The sequence below is a fragment of the Schistocerca gregaria genome, chromosome 2 (genome assembly GCF_023897955.1).
Source record: "Schistocerca gregaria isolate iqSchGreg1 chromosome 2, iqSchGreg1.2, whole genome shotgun sequence".
Classification (NCBI taxonomy): Eukaryota; Metazoa; Arthropoda; class Insecta; order Orthoptera; family Acrididae; genus Schistocerca; species Schistocerca gregaria.
The window spans coordinates 347,027,872-347,055,110 of record NC_064921.1 but is presented as its reverse complement, the minus strand read 5'-3'; the positions used below and the strand labels follow the sequence as shown (position 1 = coordinate 347,055,110).

Here is a 27,239-nt window from a genome sequence, read left to right as displayed (position 1 = left end):
CCTCCTGGCTGGTCTTTTACTGGTAGTATGCAACGCCTGTTGTTCAAAGTTCTTCATAAAGAAATTAGAAACAACTGGACTAGGAGTACTGCCCATAGCCACCTCGTCAATCTGTTCATAAAAATCATTATTGTGTTGAAAATAGGTTGTGGTGAGACAATGACTGAATAACTCCACAATATTTGCTGGAAAAATATCAGATATATATTAGATAGTTTCGTTCACTGGAATTTTGGTAAATAACAACACGACATGAAAACTAACAAGGATATCACATTGGCCCACGTGCGTTTCTTTTGAAACGTCCCCTGTGAAAAATTTATACAAGACTGGTCTATGTGAAACGTCCTCTTTGAACAATTATACACGACTGTGCTTAAACTGACACACAATATCTTTAGCGCAACGCAATCTGACTTCCAAAAATCCCTACGAAAGAATGGTCCTGACTAGCATTAACCTATACGTTTCACAAATCACTTACCTCACAAAAATCTTCGTTACTCAAGCTACTGCAATACAGCGAGCGCCACTACTGCCAGCTAAATAAAAGATTCAAACTACTGAAGGCACTAACTACTGATAGGCATAGTTAGCAAATAAAAGATTTTAATAGGGAACAAACAATGTATTTACCTCACTAGTCATAATATATATAGCAGTTCATGACACCAATTCTTACAAATTTCAAAACTCCGCCATCTCTCTCCCCACGTCCACCACAGCTGGCGGCTCACCTCCAACTGCGCAACGCTACGCGCTGTTAGCATCCAGCTGCCGCTGCCCAACATTACAATGGCAGACAACAATGCAAACTAAACACAGACTGCGCACAGCACAGCCAGTGATTTTTCATACAGAGCGCTATGTGGCGTTACCAATAAGAAAACCTAAACAGCCTACTTACATAGCCCCCATGCTCCCCACAAAAAATTTTTACAAATTGTTTTGGGCAGTGGCCAATAATGATTTGATAAAAGTTTTCATAATTACTATAACAAAGATATCCAATGCACACACTTATTGATACAATATTGGTCAGAAGCTAAAATTTTCTCACAGTCCATAAAGACAGTCCTGATCGTTCATCACAGTAAAATTGCAGTGTTTTTTTTTCAAAGTCTGAGCAATAAAGGAAATTGCACTTGGAAGTAGTGGACTTCTAAGCAGTCTTGAAGAAGTAGTGTTCTCCTTCCAATGAAAGACAGTGCTGAGTCTTGACATGCAGACAGATAATGGGCCATAGCAGAGTCAGTCGACGTTGAAGACTATCGGTACGTAGCTCATCACAGAGTAGACCCATTGTAGTCCTGGTAGAGATTACGGTATTGGTGGGCCACCAGAGGTGCAGACCCATTGCAGTCCTTGTAGAAATAATGGTATTGGTGGGTCATCAAAGGTGTAGACCCACTGTAGTCCTTGTAGAGATGGCCAGCAGCCATCTGTTTGACTGTGCAGGCGCACAATCAGCATTGAAGAGTCTTGCGGATAATATAACAAGTCCATAACCACCACTTGTGCACTCAGAAAAATTGTTTTTGAAATGTCCTTAGAACCAGCAATGCTGTTATCCAGTCCCTTACTGAATTATTAACACACGTGCAAACACTATCAGTCCCTACTTCTCACATATTGTCCATATACAATGACCAACAGAAACGTGTGCAGCGAAATGTAATTTACAAGTTACTTAATTTGATGAACTGGTGTCAATTACAATTTTATAACATAAGAATGCAATAACAAAGGTACAAAATACATCTTTAAAGAACATAACACTACAGATAACATTTGCAGTAGTACAGGCTTTACAAAAGAATCGAAATAGCAAATACATCAGTGTTACAAAAATTACAACATAAGTACATACATAAAAGATCAGAATAACTTTTGAAACATCAACTTCACACATGAGCATTAGAACAAAATAGAATAAATAATGTCTAAACATCTTTACAAAGTAAATAACATGTTATTAATGCTAATTATATTTGAGGATAACAGTATTCCTCATCATAGTGAATGTAGCTTAGTATTAGAACAGAAAAAATTCTATGAAGTACAGAGAGACAGGAAGAAAATAAATACACAAGGGTACACAAACACATAGTGGGATACACAAAAGGAAAGGACAGGGTTTGTTTTCAGGGTAACACTTGGTACTGCAGTGAAACCCAAAACTTCATTCTGTAGATCTTTCGTCATATCTCAACATTTGTTTTCAACAAAAAATATCCTATCCAAGCATGCTTTCTGTATTTTGCTCACATCCTCTTTCAAAAATAGTTTTTCTCCACTGTACACTACTTTTTTGGCCAAAACATTTTCTTATAGCTTCTCAATGCATTTCTTCCCATTCATAACTCGTTCTCTTATATAGCCTACCCCATCTTAAGCTAACTTAAATCTACTGAGCTCAGATGCTAAACTAAGGGACGAGGCAAAGCAGAGGCACAAAACAATTAATACAAACAGCAATGACAAAAAAAATGCAAGTAAGCATAGCGAGCAGCAATAATGTAATAATTTATATCTAAACATGACAAAGCTGAAACAGAAAAAATAATACAGTAAAAATGTGTAAACCTATGTCACATCTTAACACTAGAGTGATGCATCACTAGAACATACGCTAGCAGATAAGTTACCAAATCGTAAAACAATTATTTTTGCAAATTCCTGTGAAGGGAAATGTCTATTTGTGCTCTCTTTTCTAAGGAAGTACGTCATAAAATGATTTTTTACTGGGTCTGTAGACAGAAAGTAGTTATATTAGTACATGTATTAAATTTTAATTTAAACAATGCTGCGTTGCAACAAGAAACTAGATATTAAAGAAAATAGGCAAAGCAAGGCGTGAAACGTCATTCGCTAGCCATAAGGCACTTCATAATGCAGTAAACAATCTTCCAGCTAGCAAGACAATAGACATGAAATGTTTCTCATCATTTCATTTCAGTAAATATCATAAATTAAGAACTCCAAAGTGTAATCATATGTTTTCAAGTATGAGCGTGTCGTATTTGCGACGCTTTCTACAAAGAAATGTCAATAGCGAGGATAATGGCGTCTTTATTTTCTTTTTCACCTGTGCCTCTGAAAGGCACACACTAATGGCTTTCTTATGTCAGGTGGTTGTCGCGCAGCTGGGTGCCCACGACGCATTACGTGCAGGTGGTCACTTAACTGTCTTATCGAAATATTTACGGCACCAGTTTACGCTACAGTGGCAGTCTCATATAAAAAAAAATTCACAGGTCAATAATTTGCGTACAAATATGTAGAAACAAAATCCTTTAAATAGAATAGTGTCCAAAAAATTTTCGCCAGCATAGTGATACATTCACGCATATACACGCATTTCATAAATCTTAAAGTTCGATTCTCGGTTTCCAACATCCTTTTTCACAAACCAGAGTCCCTAACCACTACCCATTATTCCTTACCTTATTCGTCGACACTTCTTAAATATTTCATCATAACAGATACGTAGCATAATCAAATAACTCTTATACCATCAGTTTATTGATCATAAACATACCGCAACAGCGTAATACACATAGTCATCGTAATAATAACATCATAACACCTCAGTCAACTCTCAAAATCGTCGTAGCTTCCACCAATAATTTCAAAACCTAAAAAAAATTCTCTGCTCATGTCAAAAGTGTCATCTACCTCAAACGTACTTTAAAAATCATGATCCCATACCAAATATCTCATTCAAAGATCTCATAGTATCACAATGGTTCTGAAAAAATATGAACAGTTCACAAAGTACAGACAAAATACAACTTCGTAAGTGTGAAGTTATCCAATGGTGTAATTACGTAAACATCTGTCACTGATGTAGTAAAGTAAATGTTTGTCTCTCTCAGTTAAATGATCAGATAGCTGTGTAATTTATGTTTTAGAGAAATATAGTACCGATGTGTAAAGTTGTATAAACAAATACCATATTAGCTACTTCTCCTTGTGCTTGCCAAACACATGGTACACAAAGTAAGCGTGTACCCCCTGAGGAATAATGTAATTATATCCTCAGGTGTTACAGATTACAGCAATGGAATGAAATGTATCACGGAAAACTTTCTTTGTAATTCAAATATGTTGAAAAATAAATAGTTTAATGCGTGTACTGTAGCGCTAAATGTGCGTCTTGCTGTAAGACAATCTCTGTCGAAGTGTCGTCGTTATTGTCCTCCGAAAGCTAAGTTCTGCAGAAGTCAATGTACTTACCTCATGATAAACGAAATTGAAATGCTTTGCTTATAGATATCTTAGTTATTACGCTTATTGCCGTGATGAAGTAAGTACTGTACTGTACGTATTGTTGTGCTACAGAAAAGGCTGTCTCATTGTAGCTATACCACAAACGTTACTACAAAAACATGTTTTACTTTCCAGAAAAATTCAGAAAAACTGTGCAGATATAAAACAGATACACCGCAAAAGCACAATGTAAATTGTGTCACACATTAGTAGCGTCGTGATATAATCGTGTAGCTATCAAAGAAACCAAATGCTAAGTCATCTTTAATCTCACAGAAAGTACTTCAAATAAAGAATGTGTTTTCAACTAAACCAAAATGTTGCATTAAAACCTCATTAACAGTATATGTTCTAAGTATGTAAGCCTTATGGCCGTTACGTAATCGTGCAACTAACAAACAAGAGTGTACAAATAACAACACTATGTCGTCTGTTCACTATAACAATGCATTCGTAATTTCTGTTTTAAAATGTTCCCTAGGTTCTACACTGGATAGTTAACATCAAAACATTGTTGCATGTTAACAGTTTCTCAGTGTGACAAAGCATACTAGAAATGTGAAGTGAAATGTTTTATGGCAAAGACAAAGTTAAAAAGCAGATTATCTCTTAATAAACGGTTTTACATGTAAAATGTGGTGTAAACCTTTACTCTTCCTAGTACGCAGACTGTCAACTGAAAAGCAATTATCATGTGGTTACGTCGGTAAGGAACACTGGAATTTTGCTCAAGGTTAGCTTATGTTATTTATCTCTGAGCCAGCCGGCGCACGCGGCTGCCTGCGGTGCGAGTCATTGTCTGTTTCTTTGTTGGCGCGCGTCGTTAATGGGATTAGGAGACCTAACTTCTACAAATTCACCTTGACGAGAAGGCCCTGACCTGTTTGAAGCTCGCCAGTTCTGATGGAATTCAGCTCTGTCGTTTTGTCGGTAGTTTACATAGTTTATTGTTTGTCGGTCATGTGGTGGAGAATTTCTCCCGGAATCGTAACTGCGCGCTGAACTGTTGCGTCTGAATTTATTCTGTCTCCCTTGATAATAATTATTTTGGTTCCCGTATTGTCTGTTTCTACGATTGTCTCTGTTATAATCATTACTACGGAAATGCGATCTTTCTCTGTAACTATTATTCTGCCAGTGGTTGTCATATGGGTGGTGTCTGTTTTGGTCACGATTTGTGTTGTGAGAATCGCGTTGTCGTGTCCAGTTATTATTTCTTTCATCGCGGAATTGCGACGGATGTGACCTGTAATTGTTGTGTTCCTGTTTTCGCATTCCGCGATTGTCAGTGTCAATTTCTAATTCTTGTAACAGTCCCTGAAAAGCTTCAATGTCGTCTTTGCATCGTCCTGCCAAAATAATATTCCTTAAATGTTCAGGCAATTTCATTATGCAAATGCGGATGAGTTCTGAAGGGCTATATGGGTTTGAAAGATATTGATTCTTATGTTACATGTCTTCAAAATATTTCTAATTCTATTTCTAATTCTTGTAACAGTCCTTGAAAAGCTTCAATGTCGTCTTTGCATCGTCCTGCCAAAATAATATTCCTTAAATGTTCAGGCAATTTCATTATGCAAATGCGGATGAGTTCTGAAGGGCTATATGGGTTTGAAAGATATTGATTCTTATGTAACATGTCTTCAAAATATTTTACGAGACTGGAAAATTCAGATTGTTCAAAGTGTTTCATCATCATGATGCTATGTTTTACTCGGTCTTGTGTAGCTTGAGACCAATATGCTGAGAGGAAGGCATGATAAAATTCTCCCTCACTGTGACAATCGTGAATGACCGATCGCATTCTTACAGCTGGTTCATTCTCTAAGTAGCCACTCATAAATTCTAATCTGTGCTCTAGTGACCAGTTGGGAGGAAAACAATGAGAGAATTGATGGAGCCACGCTTGTGGATGAATGTCGTTGCCAGAATTCTTAAATGTTTTGAATTTACGTGTAGTAATGAACAGCTTATAGTCAAAATCATCGTCTCGGCGGGTAGCATATCGGTCATTGTTACGTCGTGTCGGCGGTTCCATCTCAGAATTCGGTGTACCTTGCCAATTTCTTTCATAATTTCCGAAGTGCCCTGTGTTATTATTTTGTGTCTGTTCCTTATTTCTGTGTCCCTCTTCCCGTATTGGAGCGCGTGTGTACTCTGAAACACGTAATTGTTGTATTACCTGTGTCAGCTGATCTTGTACTTCCCGGATTTCTCTTTGGTGTTGCGTACTAATTTGATTCAGACTTTGTTTGAATTTCCTAATTTGTTCGCACTCTTCTGTGTCATTAAAGACTACCGGTTTTGTGTCATTCAAATTATCATCTACCTTCGTAGATAAATTAGTGAACTAATCCGAAAGTTCGGCTACTTTCTCCGATAGTGAACACATTTCCTCAGTGTGTTTTTCTGAACCAAGTTTCAGAGTGTCTATTTGTGTTGAAATCGAATTTACTGTGTCCTTTAAGTTTGCCTGAGTTCTTGCAAGTTGCGTAACCGAATTGGTGGATGCAACTAAGTCCATATTAGCTTGCAAGGTGTCGTGATTTTCACGAACAACAGTTTGCAATTCTTTTATGGCTGCTTCGTGATTCTGTAATGAGTTTTCATGCCGCGAAAAAATAGGTTGAAAATGCTCACAAATTTGTGTTTTTACGTCATTACAGATTTTTTGACATTTCGATTCAATGTTCTGTAACTCAGTAGTTAAATCTTCACGTGTTTGTTCAAGTGTGGTGTCTAACTTCCGAAGATTATGTTCCATTGTGTCCAACTGTTGCTGTGTTTGTCTCTGATTTTGTTCCATTGTGTCTAACTTTTGAAGATTATGTTCCATTGTGTCTAACTGTTGCTGTGTTTGTCTTTGATTTTGTTCCATTGTGTCTAACTTTTGAAGATTATGTTCCATTGTGTCCAACTGTTGCTGTGTTTGTCTCTGATATTGTTCCATTGTGTCTAACTTTTGAAGATTATGTTCCATTGTGTCCAACTGTTGCTGTGTTTGTCTTTGATTTTGTTCCATTGTGTCTAACTTTTGAAGATTATGTTCCATTGTGTCCAACTGTTGCTGTGTTTGTCTCTGATTTTGTTCCATTGTGTCTAACTTTTGAAGATTTTGTCCCATTTGTTTCTGATTTTGTTCAAGCGTTGTGTCTAACTTTTGTAGCCTTTGTCCCATTTGTTGCATTAACTGTAATAACAGTGCACTGGTGTCTGAAACATGTTCCTCAGTGCTTTTCGGCAGTGCATTTGAACCGGCAATATTCGCATTTTGAAAAGCAGAAAATGTGTCTTGATTTATTTGAGAAAACGGTGAGGACGCAAAATCTGAATCTACAGTAATTGCAAGATTGTGTCCTGTCATTTCGGAATCCTGAGGCGAGCTGTTGCCGACCGATCGATCGATAACGCTTCCCTGTTCACTAATTGTTTCATTGCCTACACCATTATTTGCAACCCGCTCCATTTCCCTACACACAATTACCAAATTACTACTTTGAACATTAGTTAATTCATTACATGGTGGCGCTAATACACTGCTTTCATCTTCACTGTCATTTCTCAGTTTACTTGGAGCCTAGTATTACGTTTTTGACACGCCATTATTGTCACAATTTTTCACACGACAACACAGAAAAACACAATTTGAAGAACAAAAATAAGAGAACACATTAACATAGCACTGAAAATAATATCTAGTTAATTGCAAGCGCAGCTGCGAAATACTTCGTGCAAAACTACATGCATGCCACAACTATTTTACTGTACAACAATGAAAGACTGCAACTACAAAGGAAATTCTCTCTATGATTACGTGCTAGAAATAAACAAAAGCTACACTAATTACACAAACTACAAGGAAAAAAATCAGAAGATTCCAGGTTCGAATCCTGGCAGGGGCGCCATATGAAACGTCCCCTGTGAAAAATTTATACAAGACTGGTCTATGTGAAACGTCCTCTTTGAACAATTATACACGACTGTGCTTAAACTGACACACAATATCTTTAGCGCAACGCAATCTGACTTCCAAAACTCCCTACGAAAGAATGGCCCTGACTAGCATTAACCTATACGTTCCTCTTTGAACAATTATACACGACTGTGCTTAAACTGACACACAATATCTTCAGCGCAACGCAATCTGACTTCCAAAAATCCCTACGAAAGAATGGCCCTGACTAGCATTAACCTATACGTTTCACAAATCACTTACCTCACAAAAATCTTCGTTACTCAAGCTACTGCAATACAGCGAGCGCCACTACTGCCAGCTAAATAAAAGATTCAAACTACTGAAGGCACTAACTACTGATAGGCATAGTTAGAAAATGAAAGATTTTAATAGAGAACAAACAATGTATTTACCTCACTAGTCATAATATATATAGCAGTTCATGACACCAATTCTTACAAATTTCAAAACTCCGCCATCTCTCTCCCCACGTCCACCACTGCTGGCGGCTCACCTCCAACTGCGCAACGCTATGCGCTGTTAGCATCCAGCTGCCGCTGCCCAACACTACAATGGCAGACAACAATGCAAACTAAACACAGACTGCGCACAGCACAGCCAGTGATTTTTCATACAGAGCGCTATGTGGCGTTACCAATAAGAAAACCTAAACAGCCTACTTACACTTTTAATTTGTCAATGAAATAATGTGATTGAGATGAGTTAGAACTTGGACTTCGCTTGAGCCAACAGCGGCTAACATCACTACCTTCTCTGGGTTCAGCTTTTGAGGAGAAATGAGCTGCCATTCCTCCAAAGACGTTCAGACACCTCACTGAAAGCGTCCCCCGCAAAATTCAAGCGTCAAGCTGTCATAAAGGCGAAGGTTGAACACATTCCATATTAATGTTGACTAATAGCTCTCCGGATGCTTTTGATCAGATACCTCTACATCCATACTCGGCATTTGGCAGAAGGATCTTTGCGTACCACTGTCCCTCCCCCCCCCCCCCCCCCACAACCACCCCTTCCCACCCCTTACCTGTTGGTTTAGCAAATGATGACTAGGAAGAACAATTATTGATAAGCTTCCGTGTGGGGTGGAATCTCTGTAATTTCACCTTCATGGTGTTTCCACAACATTTAAGGAGGAGGAAGGGAAACATTGGCTGACTTTACTAGCAACTTAGACTCTCGTCATTTTAAAAGTAAACGACTCCGTGATCTTCTAGTGTCTCTCTTCTAGTGCTTCTCAGCCTTTCTAAGCGAACCTGTATCTGTGTCTACATCTGCATCACTACTCCGTAATTCGAACTTTAGTGCCTTCAGACCATTTCTCTACCGCTCGACACTCAAACAGCGCGTGCATCAGATGAACACTTAAATCTTTTCGTAAGAGCTCTCATTTCTCTTATTTTACTTTGATGATCATTTCTTCCTGTGTGCGTTAGTGTCAACAAAATATTTCCACATTCAGTGGATAAAGTTGGCGACTGAAATTTCGTGAAAAGATCTCGCCATAACGAAAAACACCTTTGTTTGAGGGATTACCGTCCCAACTCGCTTTTCATATCCGTGACACTGTCTTCACCATTTCCCGATAACACAAAACGAGACGTCCTTTTTTTCGGACTTTTTCGACGTTCCCTTTGGCAATCCTATCTGATACCGATCCTACTCCACGCAGTAGTACTCCAGAAGTGGGCGGACAGTCATCGTCTAGGCAGTCTCTTTAGTAGGCCTGTTGTAGCTTCTAAATGTTCTGCCAACAAATCGCAGTCTTTAGTTCGCTTTCCCCACCCCCTTTTATCCAGGTGACTGTTCCAATTTAAATTATCTGCAATAGTAGTCCCTACGTATATAGCTGAATTCACAAATTTAGATTTGTGTGCATCCGAAATTTAGCGGATTCCTTTCAGTATTCGTGTGAATGACCTTACGCTTTTCCTTAGTTAGCGCCAGCTGCCACTTTTAGCACCATACAACTAATACAACTATAGTGTCTAAGTCATTTTGCAATTGATTTTGACCTTCTAATGACTTTACCAGACGGTAAATGACAGCGTCATTTGTAGACAATCCTGTGACAAAAGCCGATGCTCTTCGTTGGATCTTTATTTCCACTGTCACTCCTAACAGAGAAGATTGACGAGCAGTACTCAGTTATGGGTCCAACGAGGTTTTTGTAGCTATCTGCTTCGTGAGGGGACTACACTGCCTGAGGCTTCTTCCAATGAATCTGTCACGCTCCTATCTTTCCTAATTAAAAAATTACTCTAATTTGTGATTACACTTCGTCCGTGCGCATATTACTAGAAATTTAATGATGTGACCATCTTCAGTGATTGTTCGACAGTTCTGAGCTATTCAATAACCGGCATTTGCGCCTGTTTGGATGTCATACGTTACGTCTGTGTTGTTGGGAGTCAATTCGCTACAATTTTCTAGAATTGCGACATCTTTGTGTATAGGCTGTGAATGGCATAAGTGCAGATATTGCGATCATTGTTTTCTTAATATGTACCCACTTCAGTATGTTGGTTGTTTTTTATGTACAGCTAACAATCTTCCTGCAAAAATGTCACATAATTTACTACCAGACGTTTTCTGCACCACAAAGTGGACTACACATGTCAATATAGACTAACCGTATAGCGCCCAAGTGTCCACACTTCAACACCTGATCTGCTGCCCAGGGGAAAATAAGATTAATGCTTTCTGTTGCCATATGTATACTTGGGGGTACTAACCAACCTAAAAACGTTCTCCTATTAATAACTATAATTATATTGTAAAACTGAAATAAATGCTGCTGTAATATTGTTCAGTACACTGTCCTCAGTCACTAATAAAAATATATGCATTTATACCCCTAAAACCTACAACTGCATCATATGCAAAAAGCCCCTAGGAGCTCTCGAAGTTATTCACTTGGTCATTCATGTGAATTGTGGAAATTAACGAAATCTAAACACTCATTTGGGGGACACCTGAAGTTACTGTCACATCTATAGTTCTCTCCCTCTTACAAATGACAAGCTGTGGACCATTTGGTAGGAGTTCTTAAGTCCCCTCGCAAAGGTCTGACATTCATTAGGTGTCGGTGCAGAACTGTGTCAAATGCCTTACTGGAGGCAAGGATCAGGACATAGGACATCAGCGTGATCGCCGGTATCTACTGTTTGATGAGTCTCGTGAACCAACACAGCGAATTGGGCTTCATACGATCGTAGTCTTCGGGGCCCACCTTGATTCCTGTGGAGGAGATTTTCGGTCTCCAGAATCGAGACGAAATCTTTTTCGAAAATTCTACAACTGATTGACGTCAGCGACATAGGCATACAGTTGCGTGCGTCTATTTGACGCATTGCCCCTCCTGAGATCTATGGAATTTTGCTGTTAGAAGAGGAGCAAGTTCTTACGCATACTCTATGTAAAACCTGTGGCGCTAACTACCGTAGGGAGCCTCTAGGAATGCAAAGAAAAGCAAGTTTGGAGAAAAACTGAACCATTCATGGGCGAATTAGGGCGAATCGCGACGAAACAAGTTAGCCGATTGCGAATCTGTAACGTAGAGTGCGAAAATACAAAAGTTATTTTTCTGATAATTAAAGAGATGAAGGGAAATATTGTCCGTTCAGCGTAAACTGAGCTGAGTATCAGTTAGCCTCTGACTCCCTGCCCACTGAACTTTAATTGTGGTCGTTCCACAGAGCGAGGTACCACTCCTTAAGTCGTTTTTAGCGTGAGGGCTTAGTTTGACTGATAGGATTTCTATTCTGTGATTACTTATTAAGCATGTGGAAGCCACTTTCACATTGGCAGATATTACGAAACACTACCTGAGAAAACGTACTTCTGGCTACTTACAAATGTACAACACTCTCATAACCTGTTAGTTTCTATAGTGTAGACTGTTGACCATTCTATCGTTAAGGCGCCTTTTAAGTTGTTCTTTTTTCAATTAATAAAAAGAAGTTTCTATTTTAACTCTTTGGATTACGAAGTTAGCTACTGGCTTTAAAACGCCAAAAAAAATTAGAATCGTGGACAATACGAACGCAAGAAAACGCATATGCCGGCCACTGAAATGAAAGCTATGAGACTCACGAAAAGCTGTAGACTGCGACGGTATCTGACGCTTACTGCTAAGTGTAGTTGCTCTTCCAAAAAGCATCCGATATGAGCAAACCATCTGCGTCTTTACCCGCAGTTGCTCGCACTTTCGGTACTTGGGCTATGCACGGTTCTGATTAAAAAGAATAGCTCGATGTAGTCATAGAGTCGAGCAGCGCTTGTCTTCTTTCGTACCCTGCAGCTAATTCACTGCAGATAATAAGGTGTAGCTGTGACCCTGCTGTCAAATACTGTGTGCATTGGCTAGAATTGCGAGTTAATAAAATATACAGATATATAAAACAAAAGATAAATGAATAATTTAATAATTCGGCTTCTGTTCTAACGTCTATAATTGGTGTAGACGACAGAGAAATATGTTGAATAATGTTTATTCAAGAAAGGACATCTCAGATAAACGGTTAGTGGTCCTACGACACTTGATTAAAGTACAGACAGCAAATATCCTTGACAAATGCAATAAAGTTACGTTGAGAGTGTTACGAGAATGGTAGCAAAATCCCGACACTAAATATTCATGAACGAAAACTAAGTCCATTTCGTGATCACAACGTACGAAATCTCCACCAGCTCAAGACCTTTCAGAGTTCAACACGCTGATTCACAAAATTAAAATACACTATACAAAGAATAGTTACTCATATTCTATCTATTCTCAGTTCCCTGAATCAAGGGGAAAAACTTAAGAGTCCTTGCCATAGAGCACATTCAGTCCTCTCGAAACACAAAGTTCTCTCAGAAACTTTAGTAGCGGCCTCTACCGCCCAGAATCAAACATCCACACGACCAAATCATGCACGTTACCATAGCCAGGTCTGCATTCTTCCAACACTCGACACAAAAGTGTTCACCTTCTTCGAGATGTAACATAAAGGCTAAAATCTCGTAGCGGCCATTCACTACCCAGAATCTATCAACTACAGAACCGAATGAACCACTTGCGACGGGTCAGGCTCTTATCGCGCAGTTTCCTTTCCCTGAAAGAAAATCCACCTACCTCGTTTCTTAGGTAGTTGCTGCACTCGCCTCTCCTGATAGCAGCTACTGGAAAAATTGCAGAAAAGCAGTGTTGAAGAAACTGCAATTTAATAGCCGCTCACCGGAGGCCGCGATACATGTTTGCTGAAATACAATCTATGAGCAATCTTCCTAAATAAATTGAGTTATTGGAATGGTAGTAATTGTTTACTCAAACGAGAACGCGAAGTTGGTAATTCTATTTAAGCTCTTTATTGTCTTTAAGCCTGATCATCAGCCCGCTAATCTACGTTTGAAGAAAGTTCAGTTCACAATTCTATCCACACTCAAACCCCGCCAGAATTAGCTTTCAAAGTTACGGAATTTACTTAACTGCAACACAGACGATTTTCTAACATACACGTTTGCAGTCGATGTTCAATAATAGTTCGTTTTTTAACGTTAATGCTCGCCATAAGCACTTAGTAAAAGTTTACGAAGTACCGCCACGCTTTTAATTATTAAAGTTACTCGCGTCTTTCGCGGAACGAAAAGTCACAACTCGCTCAAACTCACACTACGCGTTACTGGACTCTTCCAGTCTCAAATCGCACAGTACCGAACCGATGAAGCCGTTTTATGACTTCATTTTACACATTATTCGCGAGGACACATCAAGCATGTCTCTTCTCGATCACAGTTCCTTCGCGACTCTCATCCACTCGCGACTCACTCTCCTAGTCTGCTAACCGTCCTCGCATCTCATTGGCTCACACATCACACAGCCAATCAGAATTAACTCTTTGGGTGCGCCTCGCGCCAAAATCTAGCACGCACCAGTCATGACTTCTGAATCATTTACGTCATGATTTCTTGTTACACAAAATTTACTGTATAATTTAACAAACCGAAAGGAAAACTAGACTTTACTTTATTTCCAGAAATTATTTAAATACTCGCGAACGTTCTGGCTGCTTGTACAATACCATACACTCTTGGACATCCGACATTCACTAAGATGGGGAACCACTGGCGACTCTGTTCCCACGGTTACATCGTCTGAACACTTGCGAGTTCCAACCTAGATTTTATACACTTGCAAAGAATGGCGAATGTCCCTCTTTCATTCACTCAGGCACACTCATTCACTCTCACCTACTCATATAAAATAACTGTTCACAAAAAATTCAAAACATTTATGGTTTTAACAAAGTTATAGGTGAATTTCTAAAAGTAAAATTCTCAAAATAAATACAAAAGCACGGAAGGTGATTTTGTTTCATAGTTGGATGGTCACTGAAGGTGATCTATACATAATGGTATTTATTTAGACTCGAAAATTGTAGAAATTTGCGTTTTCTGTAAGATTTTTCTAATTTCCAAAATATGCAGGTTTCAAAGCTCAAATTTGGATGACTTATTTTTATTCATAACAGAAACTAGTATATTAACTTTTAATTTCCTCAGGTTCCTCAGTTAGAAGTTATTAAAGATGAAAGTTCCACGTTATACACGCGGCTAGTTAGCGCACAGGTCTTACATTCTCACGGTACAGACATGCCATATGGTCGTGACGTCAGACGAACGGACACCGGTAATCTGCCCGCTACAGCACATATGCTAATCTGATGGCTACTTTACAGTCTGTCTACATTTCACAGTAAATATTTGATAGAAAACTGTGCGCTCGCACTAGTTGCGACGCCACACACTATATCACAGGCAGGCCTGCCTTCTTCAAGAGCTAACGTGAAAGTGTCCACAATTGCTCCCTTGAGCTCGACACTCGAAAATTTCCTGTCTCCACTTGATTCCCATAGTGTTCTCCATTGGCAGAAGGCCGTCCCCACCACAAATACATCGTCCTTAAAATCTACAGGCATCATCTGATTCAACTAGACTACTTCCTGGACTAAATGAATGTATTACAACAACATTTAAATAAAGAAATGTCATCAGCGTTTGGTTACACTCAGATAATTTACAAATAATATAAGTAATATTTAGTTCATAAATACATAAGCTAGCATTCGTGTACAAGTGTGCTCATGGTAAATGACAACAGATTATCCTTAAATATCATATATACAAATATTTATGCCTTTTTGACAAAATCGTCTTTTAGTTCTCTTTTCAGTTGTGGTGTCCACTAAAACATGAGACTGGCCACTTTCAAATAGCATAGTTTTTTAATAGCTCTTGCAGTCAACATTTAATTAAAGTTACGGACAAAATCGTAAACTGTTCGTTAAATAAATACACATATATGACAAAATTTGAGTTACTCATGCTGTGTTTATTTGCTATGTAATTATGGAGGATACGATGTTGCATGGGGGCTTAATTATAAAATGAAAATAATTTTAGTAGCTGTGTGTCCGATTACGAAGTCTGTAACCGGTTGGCCCTGAGTAGTATTAGTACGCAATCTGACTGCATGAAATAACAATAAAGAATCAAAGGAAATTTCCGTTAAGACAATTGATTAATTAAGTCCCCAGCAACCATAAAAGCTACGAAACAACAAAGCAAAAGTGTAACTGTTCTGTGTGTGGAAGTGTGATTCAACGTACATGTATCTGGCACGGTTCTTCCACAATACGACGAGATATTTTAAACACCATTTACAGTAAACTAACTGAAAAACCAGAAATACTATAATTGCTCATAGAAATCAGAATTACAGTCTAATACATGAACACGAGCCAGATGCTTTGTTGGCTGAGCCTGTGACCAAGAGGCATTGTTATTTAGGAAATTGGAAATTAAAAAAAAATTTTGTTACCTCCATATATATTGACGAAAACTATACTATGATCATTGCAACATCTTCCATACATACATTACACCAGCCGAACAACATCTACTCTCTCGCCCACCAGAACAATAGCTGCACATGACATGCTCTCAACTAGTACTGCTCTCGACATCCTCTCATCAAGCACTTCCCACGGCAACCTCTGAACTACTACTGCCCTCGACATTCTCTGAACAACTACTGCGCCAGTGGAGGCGGCGGAATAATACTCTTTGGCGCAATCGCTGTGATTCAGTGTAGCCACCTTTCAATGTTCTGACAAACGTTTGCGTAATGAAAAGATGCAAAAGACGTAATATACCAAGAAATAAAATAGATACAGATGAGTAGCTTTCAGCGATGATAGCTATACTGCTACGCAATCAATCGTTTATTCATTGTGAAATAATAGCTTCTGTAATTTTAAATATACTCAAATATTGTTTTGTCATTGGATATGTCTCGTTTTTCTGAGATTTTAGATGTATTTAGATGTCTACTATGATTGTGAGTTATTGTCGAATCTGAGACAGCTGTAACTTAGTCATGTATGAGATTCTCTGACACTCAGCCATTTCGTGGAGCATCTCCTGCATAAAGGCCATGCGCGTAACAGCTGTCCAAATTCCCAGCTTTGGGATTTTCCCCATTTCCGGCGACGCTGCTGGTCTTTGCACCTGGTCACGCTCGTACCTTTCACCTAGCTGGAAGCCGGAACTGCCGCAGCGCATCCTGAGACATGGGTCCGCCAGCGTTCAACCGTACAACAAATTCAGTACCAATACTGGCCGGCCGATTAGCTAGCCTAAATACGCCTAACAAGTCTGAGGATTCAGTTAAGAGATGTTGATTGGGAATTTATTAAGCTAACCAATTAATAACGACAACGAGAGTGAAACGGCTAGTACTCCCCGATAGGTGAAGACTACCAAAACAAGAACAGACCTAGAAATCGCATTGACAATGATATACAGGAAGACAATGGAGAAGGTAATTGCACTGAAACTGTAACAGATGGGAGGCCGACAAATGAGGTAAAGATAATGACGAAGAAGTTTACTGTGTAAATGTTCAGCATTCAGAATGATTTTAATTTTAACTTCTGCGTAAGTAGAAAGATACACACCAAAACAGCTGTCATGGCTATAATTTGTAGAACACCTCATTGGCTCTTTGTCAGAAGCTGACGAGATGGAGATTATTAAACGTTGCTTCAAAAGGGCACTGACACTCTTCTTATACCCTGGGATTTCATCATATTAGAAATTGCGATAGGCGAGACCCGTGTGCATGATCTTGGATACTTCCCTTGATGGTAATTAAAATGCCAGTCTATCTGATTTTGTAACTTATTGGTTCATCTGACAATACAATTCTTCGTATTTCTCTAGTAAATTTTAATACACGAGTTACCAGGCACCAGTTATTCGCAATGAAATAACATTAACCTCTGTTAATTAGTACAACGAAAATACAGCCTGGTTGCAAATTTCACGTTATTATTATTATTATTATTTAATAAAAAAGAGAAATTTGCAAGTTTGACTGGTTTTTCACTGTACTGAAAGCATATATTGTTATTACAGATTGTTATTCTTCTAGTTACGGATTTTTTTATGAGACCTGCTTCGCTTTATTAATTATTTTGAGCATGTTGCAAATCCTAAATTAACATCATGTTATCATCTTTCATCGCAAAATTAGTCGAAATTACAAAATTTGCGTTATCGGGGAACATTGTCTGAATGTTCTATTTGGTCCACATTGTAATGGTTCAAATGGTTCTGAGCACTATGGGACATCTGAGGTTATCAGTCCCCTAGAACTTAGAACTATTTAAACCTAACTAACCTAAGGACATCACACACACCCATGCCCGAGTCAGGATTCGAACCTGCGACCGTAGCGGTCACGCGGTTCCAGACTGAAGGGCCTAGAACCGCTAGGCCACTGCGGCCGGCACATTGTAATACTGTGTCATTAAGAAAGTGTCGTGATGTCTGCTTTCTTTAGAATATTCTGTACGGTGTGAGGTAACGGGCGAGTTGCGGCGTCCTGTAAACATTCTAACTTCAGAGCTGGCGGCCACAGCTCGGGCCGCTGGGCAAGCCACGGCTCGTTAGCAACCGCGTGTTGCCACACAACGGCTTGGACCACGTGGTCCATCGGCCGCGTGGCTGGGAATTCCGCTGTGACGTGGACGATGCTCTGTGTCGATGAAGGAGAAATTTAGTATCTGACGACAAATTATACAAGTAACACCAGGCAACGAATTTCCAAAATATAAACGCTTCATCCGATTTTGTCGATCGTCGTGTCTTTAGAAAGCTATTAGTGTAAACCTAAATTGGTATGAATTACAGGCATGAATAGTACATGAGTTATTGGAGGTCGAAGTGGCCGATTACTATCGATAGCGTCAGGCCATAAGTACTCCACAGTTACACGAAAAAACGGTAGAAGCATGCTTATAAATATATTTATTCATCTATGTTTCTGTTTATATCCGATGTATACCATTCATGAAGAAATGGTTTAAATATTTACTGTGTTTTAGAAATCACAGCAACATTAGGCTATTGGCCTACTTTTGTTCTGTCTCTTTGATTTAATTTGTTTATGTATCTAAAAATGTGTGTTAGAGCGTGCTTATGGTCCAGCCGTAGGAATATTTATTTAATTTCAAGTTATTTAAATGTAAACCCAGTATTTCGTATGCGTTTCATTATGTTTGTGTGGGTGCGTTGGATAGAAGATATGACGAGAGCGCTCTAGTGAATCACAGCGCTCGTGAATTGAAGACTGGATGGAAGTGAGTTCTGGCAGCACGGGAGTTCTGCCCAGGACGGCACAGGACAGTGGAAGGGCTAGACGCGACGGCGCGGCGGAAGCAAGCTCGCGAGAGAGACTTGGAGTGTGGAGCGGTTTGTGCGTGGTCGCGAGAGGTAGAAATACTTCGAAGTGCGGTCTCCTGAACTTCTGAGATTTCCGAGGTTTATACAGTGAAGACATAGTGTCCGTTTAGAAGTGAATATTTAGCGAGCTATGTTGATGTTCGTAACTAATTACGTACAGTAGGAATCTATTATTTCCCTGTTATTCAACTTATATTTTATTTAATTGCTGGGCCATCGACAACAATAAGTGTCTCGCAGAAATATACCGCATTCCCAAAAGTACTTCTACTATCGTACTCATCATTTAAAGTCGTTAACATAGTACCTGCAGATTTTATTTAATTGCAATGTTTTATGTATAAATTTAAATCATAAACTCATAATTCGCAATTTCCGAGTGATAGAAACCTTCGACCATTCGATTCATGTGTGTATTCTCATCGTATACTATAGACTCAGCAGTATTTGGCCTGTAATGCGGCAACTACGTATCCCAGCCTTAGACAACGAAACCAGCCAAAACTATTAATATTGCAACGCTGAGTCGGAGGGTACGTAGTTGAGGGCCACACCTCATTTCCTAATTCTATTTGAAAGTCAGCAGCGGTTTATTTGTGCATAGTATTTACTGGTACTCGCGTTTCTTGTATCAACTTTTTTAAGATCACTTTAGCTCTGATCAGGCAGACGATTAACAATGGTTTATTTGGTCTTGTTTAATAAATGTAATGTATTGTGTTTCACTGTCGAGTGTAAACTAATATCGAAAATTTAAATCGAATCTGATTCGTTGTGAGTGTTTATCAGACAAGAAACTCTTCCTCGAACGACTGGTAGCAGTACTGGAAGTTGCAGGAACTGAAGAAATAGAAGCGAAGAGAACTGATAAAACTACAACATGAAGCAGAGGTAAATCTAATCTGATTTCTCATCATCTATCATCATGAAGGGATGCAGGTGGTTCGCAGCTGTCAGCGTATCTTTGATTACTACCGCAGGTCCCATGCAAGTGTAGGAGAATGTTCCCGACAGCAATACCTCAAATGTGTAACCAACGGCGATTTATCATTTCTTATTGTGTTACCTGCAAAATTTTTATGCCATCCTATCTGTGCTTATCCTGTGAACACTTACGTCCTGGTTACTTTTTTATGTAAAATTTTATGTAAGTCGAAATCTGTCCTTTATTAAGCCTATGTAAGTTAGTACTAGGGTACGACTTAAACTAATGTATATTCTGCATTGTCAGAACGGGCTGTAGTGTAACATTTCCCGTCCTGAGATGACTATGTGGGCACGTTCTAAAAGCCAATAAATTTAAAAAGAAAAACTTAACAGCTTCTGTGTGTATTTGACAGGGTTATATTCTAACATCTGCATCTCTATACTAAACAAAAATTGATTATGCTATGTGGAAAGTTTTATTTTATTCGAACAAGCCTACACCATTTCTCAACCGCTACCTCGCGACACATTAGTGAGTCGCAATATTTTTAGCATCATGTGATATTCCGTATATATAATACCTAGAATGTAAAAAATTATCACCAAATCGTTTCTTGGTCTAGCCTAATTCGCGAGAAACCGCCTATCATTATACTTGATCATTCACATAATAATTGAAAAAAGTATTGCATGTACTTTACGTGTTAGCTTTCTTGCATCTAGGAAGAAAACCAAGTACAGCGGTGTCGCGAAAATTTTAAAAACATTTTCGTGTACCCCAAAGGAAAAATGGTTGAGAAACACGTGTCTACACAGCCATCTCCTAAAAGGTTTGCTAGTCCTCCTGATGAACGCTGCATACTCAGACAGCAGACCATTCTACCAGGGTAAGAAGTTTTATACGTGACTGCAAACTCGGATTGTGACTGCATATGGGTGTGTGTCTGTGTTTCAGGGGGACCTGGTGCAGCTGAAGGAGCTGCCCGTGCAGGGGACGTTTGAGCTGAAGAGCAAAGCAATGGACGTGCTCATGACGGTGAGTAGTGCCGCCTTTTACCCTCATACCCGCTGTGTTCGCCTCAACACTAAAAAGAAATGTCTCGTATTCTGAAAGGAGTGACTAGTGGTCACAACTAGAAATGCGAATACTGTAAACATATGCAAGGAAAAAAATAGACGTTGAGGTATGGACCATTTTACTTGTGTCAAGAACTGGCAGTATCGAATGGTGCAAGCTGTCTTCTCGTCGAGATCCACTGCTCACTTTTACTGAGTTTATTTGCCTCTGTGCGTAGTCCTGTGGCTCTCTCGCTGTTATCAGACACAGCATCTACAACGCTTTCTCTCACCTGCCATTTCGCACGTACAGTTTTGAAACTGTGCCGAAACTAGACTGATTTAATGTAATGCGTACTGTAATTAGATTAATCTTGTATTTGTGGTCACTACAGGAGTGATGCATAAGGTGGTGTAATATATTCCTAGATTCGGCGCTTAATATTGGTTACTTACTAGCCTACATACCTAACAGCCATGGACGGTCAAACGCAATATCAGGGAGGGCATTGAAACACGGAGAAAAAGTAAGAGAGAGGATGGCCTCATAGACTATATGACGAAAAGTATCCAGGCGCGTACACTGTGTCATCAAAAGTATCCGGACACATGACTAAGAATTACTTACAAGTTCGTGGCGCCCTCCATCGGTAATTCTGGAATTCAAGATACTGTTGGACCACCCTTAGCCTTGACGACAGCTTCGACTCTTGCAGGCATAGGTTCAATCAGGTGCTGGAAGGTTTCATGGGTAGTTGCAGCCCATCCGTCACGGAGTGCTGCACTGAGGAGAGCTATCAATGTCGGTCGGTGAGACCTGTCACGAAGTCGGCGTTCTAAAACATCCCAAAGGTGCCCTGTAGGATTGAGGTCAGGACTCTGTGCGGGCCAGTCAATTACAGGGATGTTATTGTCGTGTAACCACTCCGTCACAGGCCGTGCATTATAAACTGGTGCTCGATCGTGTTAAAAGATGCGATCACCATCCCCGAATTGCTCTCCGATAGTGCGAAGCAAGAAGGTGCTTAAAACATCAATGTAGGCCTATGCTGTGATAGTTCCACGCAAAACAACAAGTGGTGCAAGCCCTCTCCATGAAAAACACGACCACGCCATAATACCACCTTCTCCTAATTTTACTGTTGGCACTATTAAGCTGGCAGATGACGTTCATTGGGTATTCGCGATACCCACACCCTGCCATAGGATCGACACATTGCGTACCGTGATTCGTCACTCCACACAACGTTTTCCCACTGTTCGGTCGTCCAATTTTTACTCTCCTTGCATCAAGCGAGGCCTCGTTTGGCATTTACTAGCGTGATGTGTGCCTTATGAGCAGCCGTTCGACAATTAAATCCAAGTTTCCTCACCTCCCGCCTAACTGTCATAGTACTTGCAATGGATCCTGATGCAGTTTGGAATTCCAGTGTGATGGTCTGGACAGATGTCTGCCTATTACGCATTACGACCCTCTTCAACTGTCGGCGGTCTCTGTCAGTCAACAGACGAGGTCGGCCTGTACGCTTTTGTGGTGTACGTGTCCCTTCACGTTTCCACTTCACTATCACATCGGAAACAGTGGACCTATGGATGTTGAGGAGTGTGGAAATATCTCGTACAGACGTATGAGACAAGTGACACCGAATCACCTGACCACGTTCGAATTGGCCAGCCGCGGTGGTCTCGCGGTTCTTGGCGCTCAGTCCGGAACCGCGGGACTGCTCCGGTCGCAGGTTCGAATCCTGCCTCGGGCATGGATGTGTGTGATGTCCTTAGGTTAGATAGGTTTAAGTAGTTCTAAGTTCTAGGGGACTGATGACCTGAGATGTTAAGTCCCATAGTGCTCAGAGCCACGTTCGAATTGCGTGAGTTCCACGGAGCGCCCCATTCTTCTCTCTCACGATGTCTAATGACTACTGAGGTCCCTGATACGGAGTACCTGGCAGTAGGTGACGGCTAAATGCACCTAATATGAAAAACGTGTGTTTTTGGGGGGGTCCGGATTCTTTTGATTTGATAGTGTATTAGTGGCACATAGTGGATGTCCACCCTTCACCTTTATAACGACTTGAACACTGCTCGGGACATTTTCAGTGAGTTGTCCAAATATCGTGGCGGAATGACAGTAACCCTTCCTTAAGAGCCGGGATGAGAGGAGGTAGTGATGTTGGACTCTGGGGTCTGGAGTGAAGTCGACATTCTGGCGCGAGGCAGCACTATAATGTGACGTAATGCCGCCCCTAGGCTTCAGTTATTCCTTATCCAGCTGCAAATACCCACTGAAGAATAGATCCTTTGATTGCTATGTTTCATCTTCTGTTCCAACTAGTCACCAAATTGTTATGGGCCCTGTGAGGATGGTTGTCCCCGTCTTCGAGGACGGGAGTTTACACAACATACTCACCATAAGGATGTAAAAGCAAAGGCAACACTTGGGCTCCGCAAATACTGAACTAATGTTTTAGTTCATAATCACGGTAACCTGGATGAGAGCGCCCTACTCATGGCACGAGAAACACCCCCGAAACATCACATAACCATTGCCTGCTGAATTACATCCTCCACACACACATACACACACACCTCATTGGCCCGTCGGTGCACTCAACGCCTGGCATATCCCGCCAGTCGGAAAAAAAGATTCGAGACTGGATCGATAAAAAAAATAAAGAAAGCTTAAGATGGTGATTTTAATTATTTAGGTGGCGTTAAATACTCTTCCCCGCTTGACTAAAACATACAGCACGTTCTTACAACCACGAGAAACTGGCAGGAAAGATCTTCCGTGAGATGCTATTTTACTCATATGTCACATTATGTTGCACGTCGGTTATGTCCTCAAAACGTTGATCCTTTTAATTGAATTTCTGCTCTCTGCCGTTTTGTGGTAGGTTCATATTGATAACACCAAGCCTCGTCAACCAGGATTTTTTTTTCAGAAAAGAATTGTCAGCACTTTATACTTCAATTAAGTAGTTGTATTTGTTTGGAAATCAAGGCCGTGGGACTTTCACTACACATTAAATTGTTACATCTGTTTAATATGTACTGGAGGCGAAAAGATGTACCACGAAATTAGGAGAAAGTAAAAACAATATCCATACATTAGTAAGGAGGAAAAAATATGTGAAAACTACGGACGGATAAGTTACTTGACACAGCATATAAACTTTATGCAAGAATTTTGAACACAAGGCTAAAACAATAGCAGAATGTTTGGTACTTAATCTAACATAAACTAACTTAGGCGGGGGACAACACACACACCCATGGCCGAGGGAGGACTCGAACCTCCGGCGGGGGGAGCCGCGCGGACTGTGACAAGGCGCCCTAGACCGCGCGGCTTTGATAATGAAATCAGAGAAAAGTTTAGAGAATACAGGTCCACAGAGGTTACCTAGTAGATAGAGCTTATGTTAGCTATCAAAAGTCTGTAAGTGAACATCAGTAATCTTAGATATAGAAGGCATATATATAGAGCCGATACAGATAAATAAAATATATGAGACAAGACTATAGTTTATTCCCTACGATGTTTAATACTTGGACTGGCGATTAAGTTTGCAGATATAATTCTAGGATAAAACACTCGGATACAGCTAACCATTTAGGTAAAGCTACAGTCACTCATATAGGCCTATGCTGATGACCTTACATTGATTTTTAAAAGGGAAGAATATTTACAAAAAGGAATTTATGAACTAAATTAAATATGTGTAGAATACAATATGAAAATATCTTCCACTAAATCTAAGTCATTGGCATTTTGTAGAAAGTATTTAGTGAGAACTAAGATAACAGTTGATGAAAAACAATAGAACAAATAAAATATTTTAACTGATTTGACTGTAAAATATCATATGAATATGAAGAAGATATGCTGATTATGTTGGATACACTGGGAACTATCTGTGGAATAATTAACGGAACTTGAAAGTATAAAACACAGAAAAAAATGACTGAAGTTTTATAGAATAATCGCATTGCAAACCCTTCTACACAGAAGTGAATCGTATGTATTGAATAAAATTCAAGAAAAACTAATACAAGGAGTATAAATGAAACTTTTTAGAACAGTGAACGCACATGAAGTTACAGATAAAATGAGAAATGAAGTTACTCGAAAGGGGTTGAAAGTTAGGATCGTTATAGAGAAACTTACGAAAAGAAGAAAAAATGAACATCTACAAATAATGGATCCAGAGAGACAAGTACATCAGAAAATGAATTTTAAGACAAAAGGGGAAAAAAATCCTGGTAGACCGGGAAAAAGATGGGCACTGTAACAGTCCACAGTTTAGTGACTTAACACGGAAAGTGCTGAAGAAGAAGTCAAGGTGTGTGGTACAAACTTAGCACACAGTTTTCGCTTCTTCAGAACTCTCTGCAGGCTCTCTCGCACCAATACCTTTTGCGGCACAGCAATGGTGATTCACTACGACCGCAACTCTACTACCTAACACCTACTCCTTGTAACTGACTGGGCGAATGCAGACCTGTTGTTTACAGTTGTTAGTTCAAGCTGCTACCGTAGTTACTGCGCTGACGTCGCTTCTACTCCAGGAATAAAATCAGCCTAACAAATTTTTCGTCGAACCAGATACATTTGCAAAGAGAAAAAAATTGTAACTCGTCTTACCATACTACAGGTCGCCAGTGATCAGCAGTCCTGTTTCTCAGTTTCTGTGTTTTTTGGTCAATTGGTTCAAATGGCTCTGAGCACTATGGGACTTACCATCTGAGGTCATGAGTCCCCTAGAACTTAGAACTACTTAAACCTAACTAACCTAAGGACATCACACACATCCATGCCCGAGGCAGGATTCGAACCTGGGACCGTAGCGGTCGCGCGGTTCGAGACTATAGCGCCTAGAACAGCTCGGTCACCACGGCCGGCTTTGGCCCATTGTTGACGTGCAATTTAAGTGGCGTTGCGAGCAATGGCCTTTTGCAGGGTACCAGACTCCAAATTTCCGTTGTATACAGTTCGCTTCGCAGGGTTCTCTCGGAAACTGGTTTCAAGAATTCCATATAACCGACTGCCACATAACACATCACTTCACTGTCGCGACTTTCGTGCTCAGTGAAGGTGCACGTGACGGCATGGTACCAGTTCTACAGTACCTGTAGCGCTCCGGAGCTACCACTATGCTCTTTCAATATTTTGCCTGACGAGCACATTTTAGATCCACTATATTCTGTGTTCGAGGAATTGAAGAAAATAGAGAAGGTGAACCGCCAAAAGATCCTGAATCAGATTACTAGGAGGACAGCAATGTTAATCTCGCCTGAAAGTTTATTTTCGCACGAGAAATTTCTCGCAAAAGCGCCACTGGTTCGGTGAAATACTAGAGCCTCGAGAGAGAACCCGCGGAAGTCAGCGCGTACCTACCCGTGATATTTCTGGCCGCCTCGCCAGCAGGTGTGTGAAAGCCGAGAGCCAGCCGCCGCAGCCTTCGCGGACCTGTTACTCTCTGCGACAACTCTGAAAGCTCATCGCCAACTCGGCAGCAGGATTCGCAGGCAGGCCCTGAGTCTCCAGGGGGAGGCGGTTTCCGGTGCTGCATTTCCTCCGGGGACGAACAGCCCAAGTTTGGCGCTGGCGCTCTGATGGGAGCCGCGAAGTTGGCAGGCCTCCGGTAACGGTGTCTACTTACCTCCTCCGGCAGCAAAAAGCAGCAACGCATGCATCCCTCTAGAGGCAAGATGCTGGCTAAGGCGCACGCAGATTGCACATGAGAAACTCGTCGTCGACCATGTAAAAGTTCCGTAACTGAATTGTCTGTGTGTTGCACAGCGTCATAATAACCACAAAAAACTTATTTTTACGTCCTTCAACAATTTTGATTTGTTCGCTAACAGTTTTACAGCTTCGTGAGCCACCATTTGATGACATCTGAATGTCGCAACCAAAGACAATATAAGTGTACGACACACAAGTAGGAATATCTATGGAGTTCACATTGTGATGCGCAGAACAGAATTTTTGTCGTTGACATATTTTGTCTCCCAGGTGATACGACTTTGACTTTGCACACACGTTTTATAGGCATCTTAAAAATTTGTATTGGTTATTTGGAATGAATTTATTTCTCTGGAGATAAGTGCAAGGGCATTTTGATTGCTTGCGACATCTCACAGATTAGATTAGATTACATTATTACTTGTTCCATAGATCATGAGTACGACACTTCGTAATGATGTGGAACGTGTCAGGTTA

General features: G+C 40.2%; 1 protein-coding gene across 1 annotated transcript in view; it reads left to right on the top strand.

Moving 5' to 3' along the window:
* Positions 1–27,239, top strand: part of LOC126335775 (retinal guanylyl cyclase 2) — a gene marked incomplete at its 5' end in the record, with an annotated part of 576,657 nt that overhangs the window by 268,187 nt on the left and 281,231 nt on the right. Inside the window, one exon of the mRNA XM_049999236.1 lies at positions 20,916–20,996. Coding sequence (XP_049855193.1) covers positions 20,916–20,996 — 81 coding nt within the window. The remainder of the gene's footprint in view (positions 1–20,915; positions 20,997–27,239) is intronic.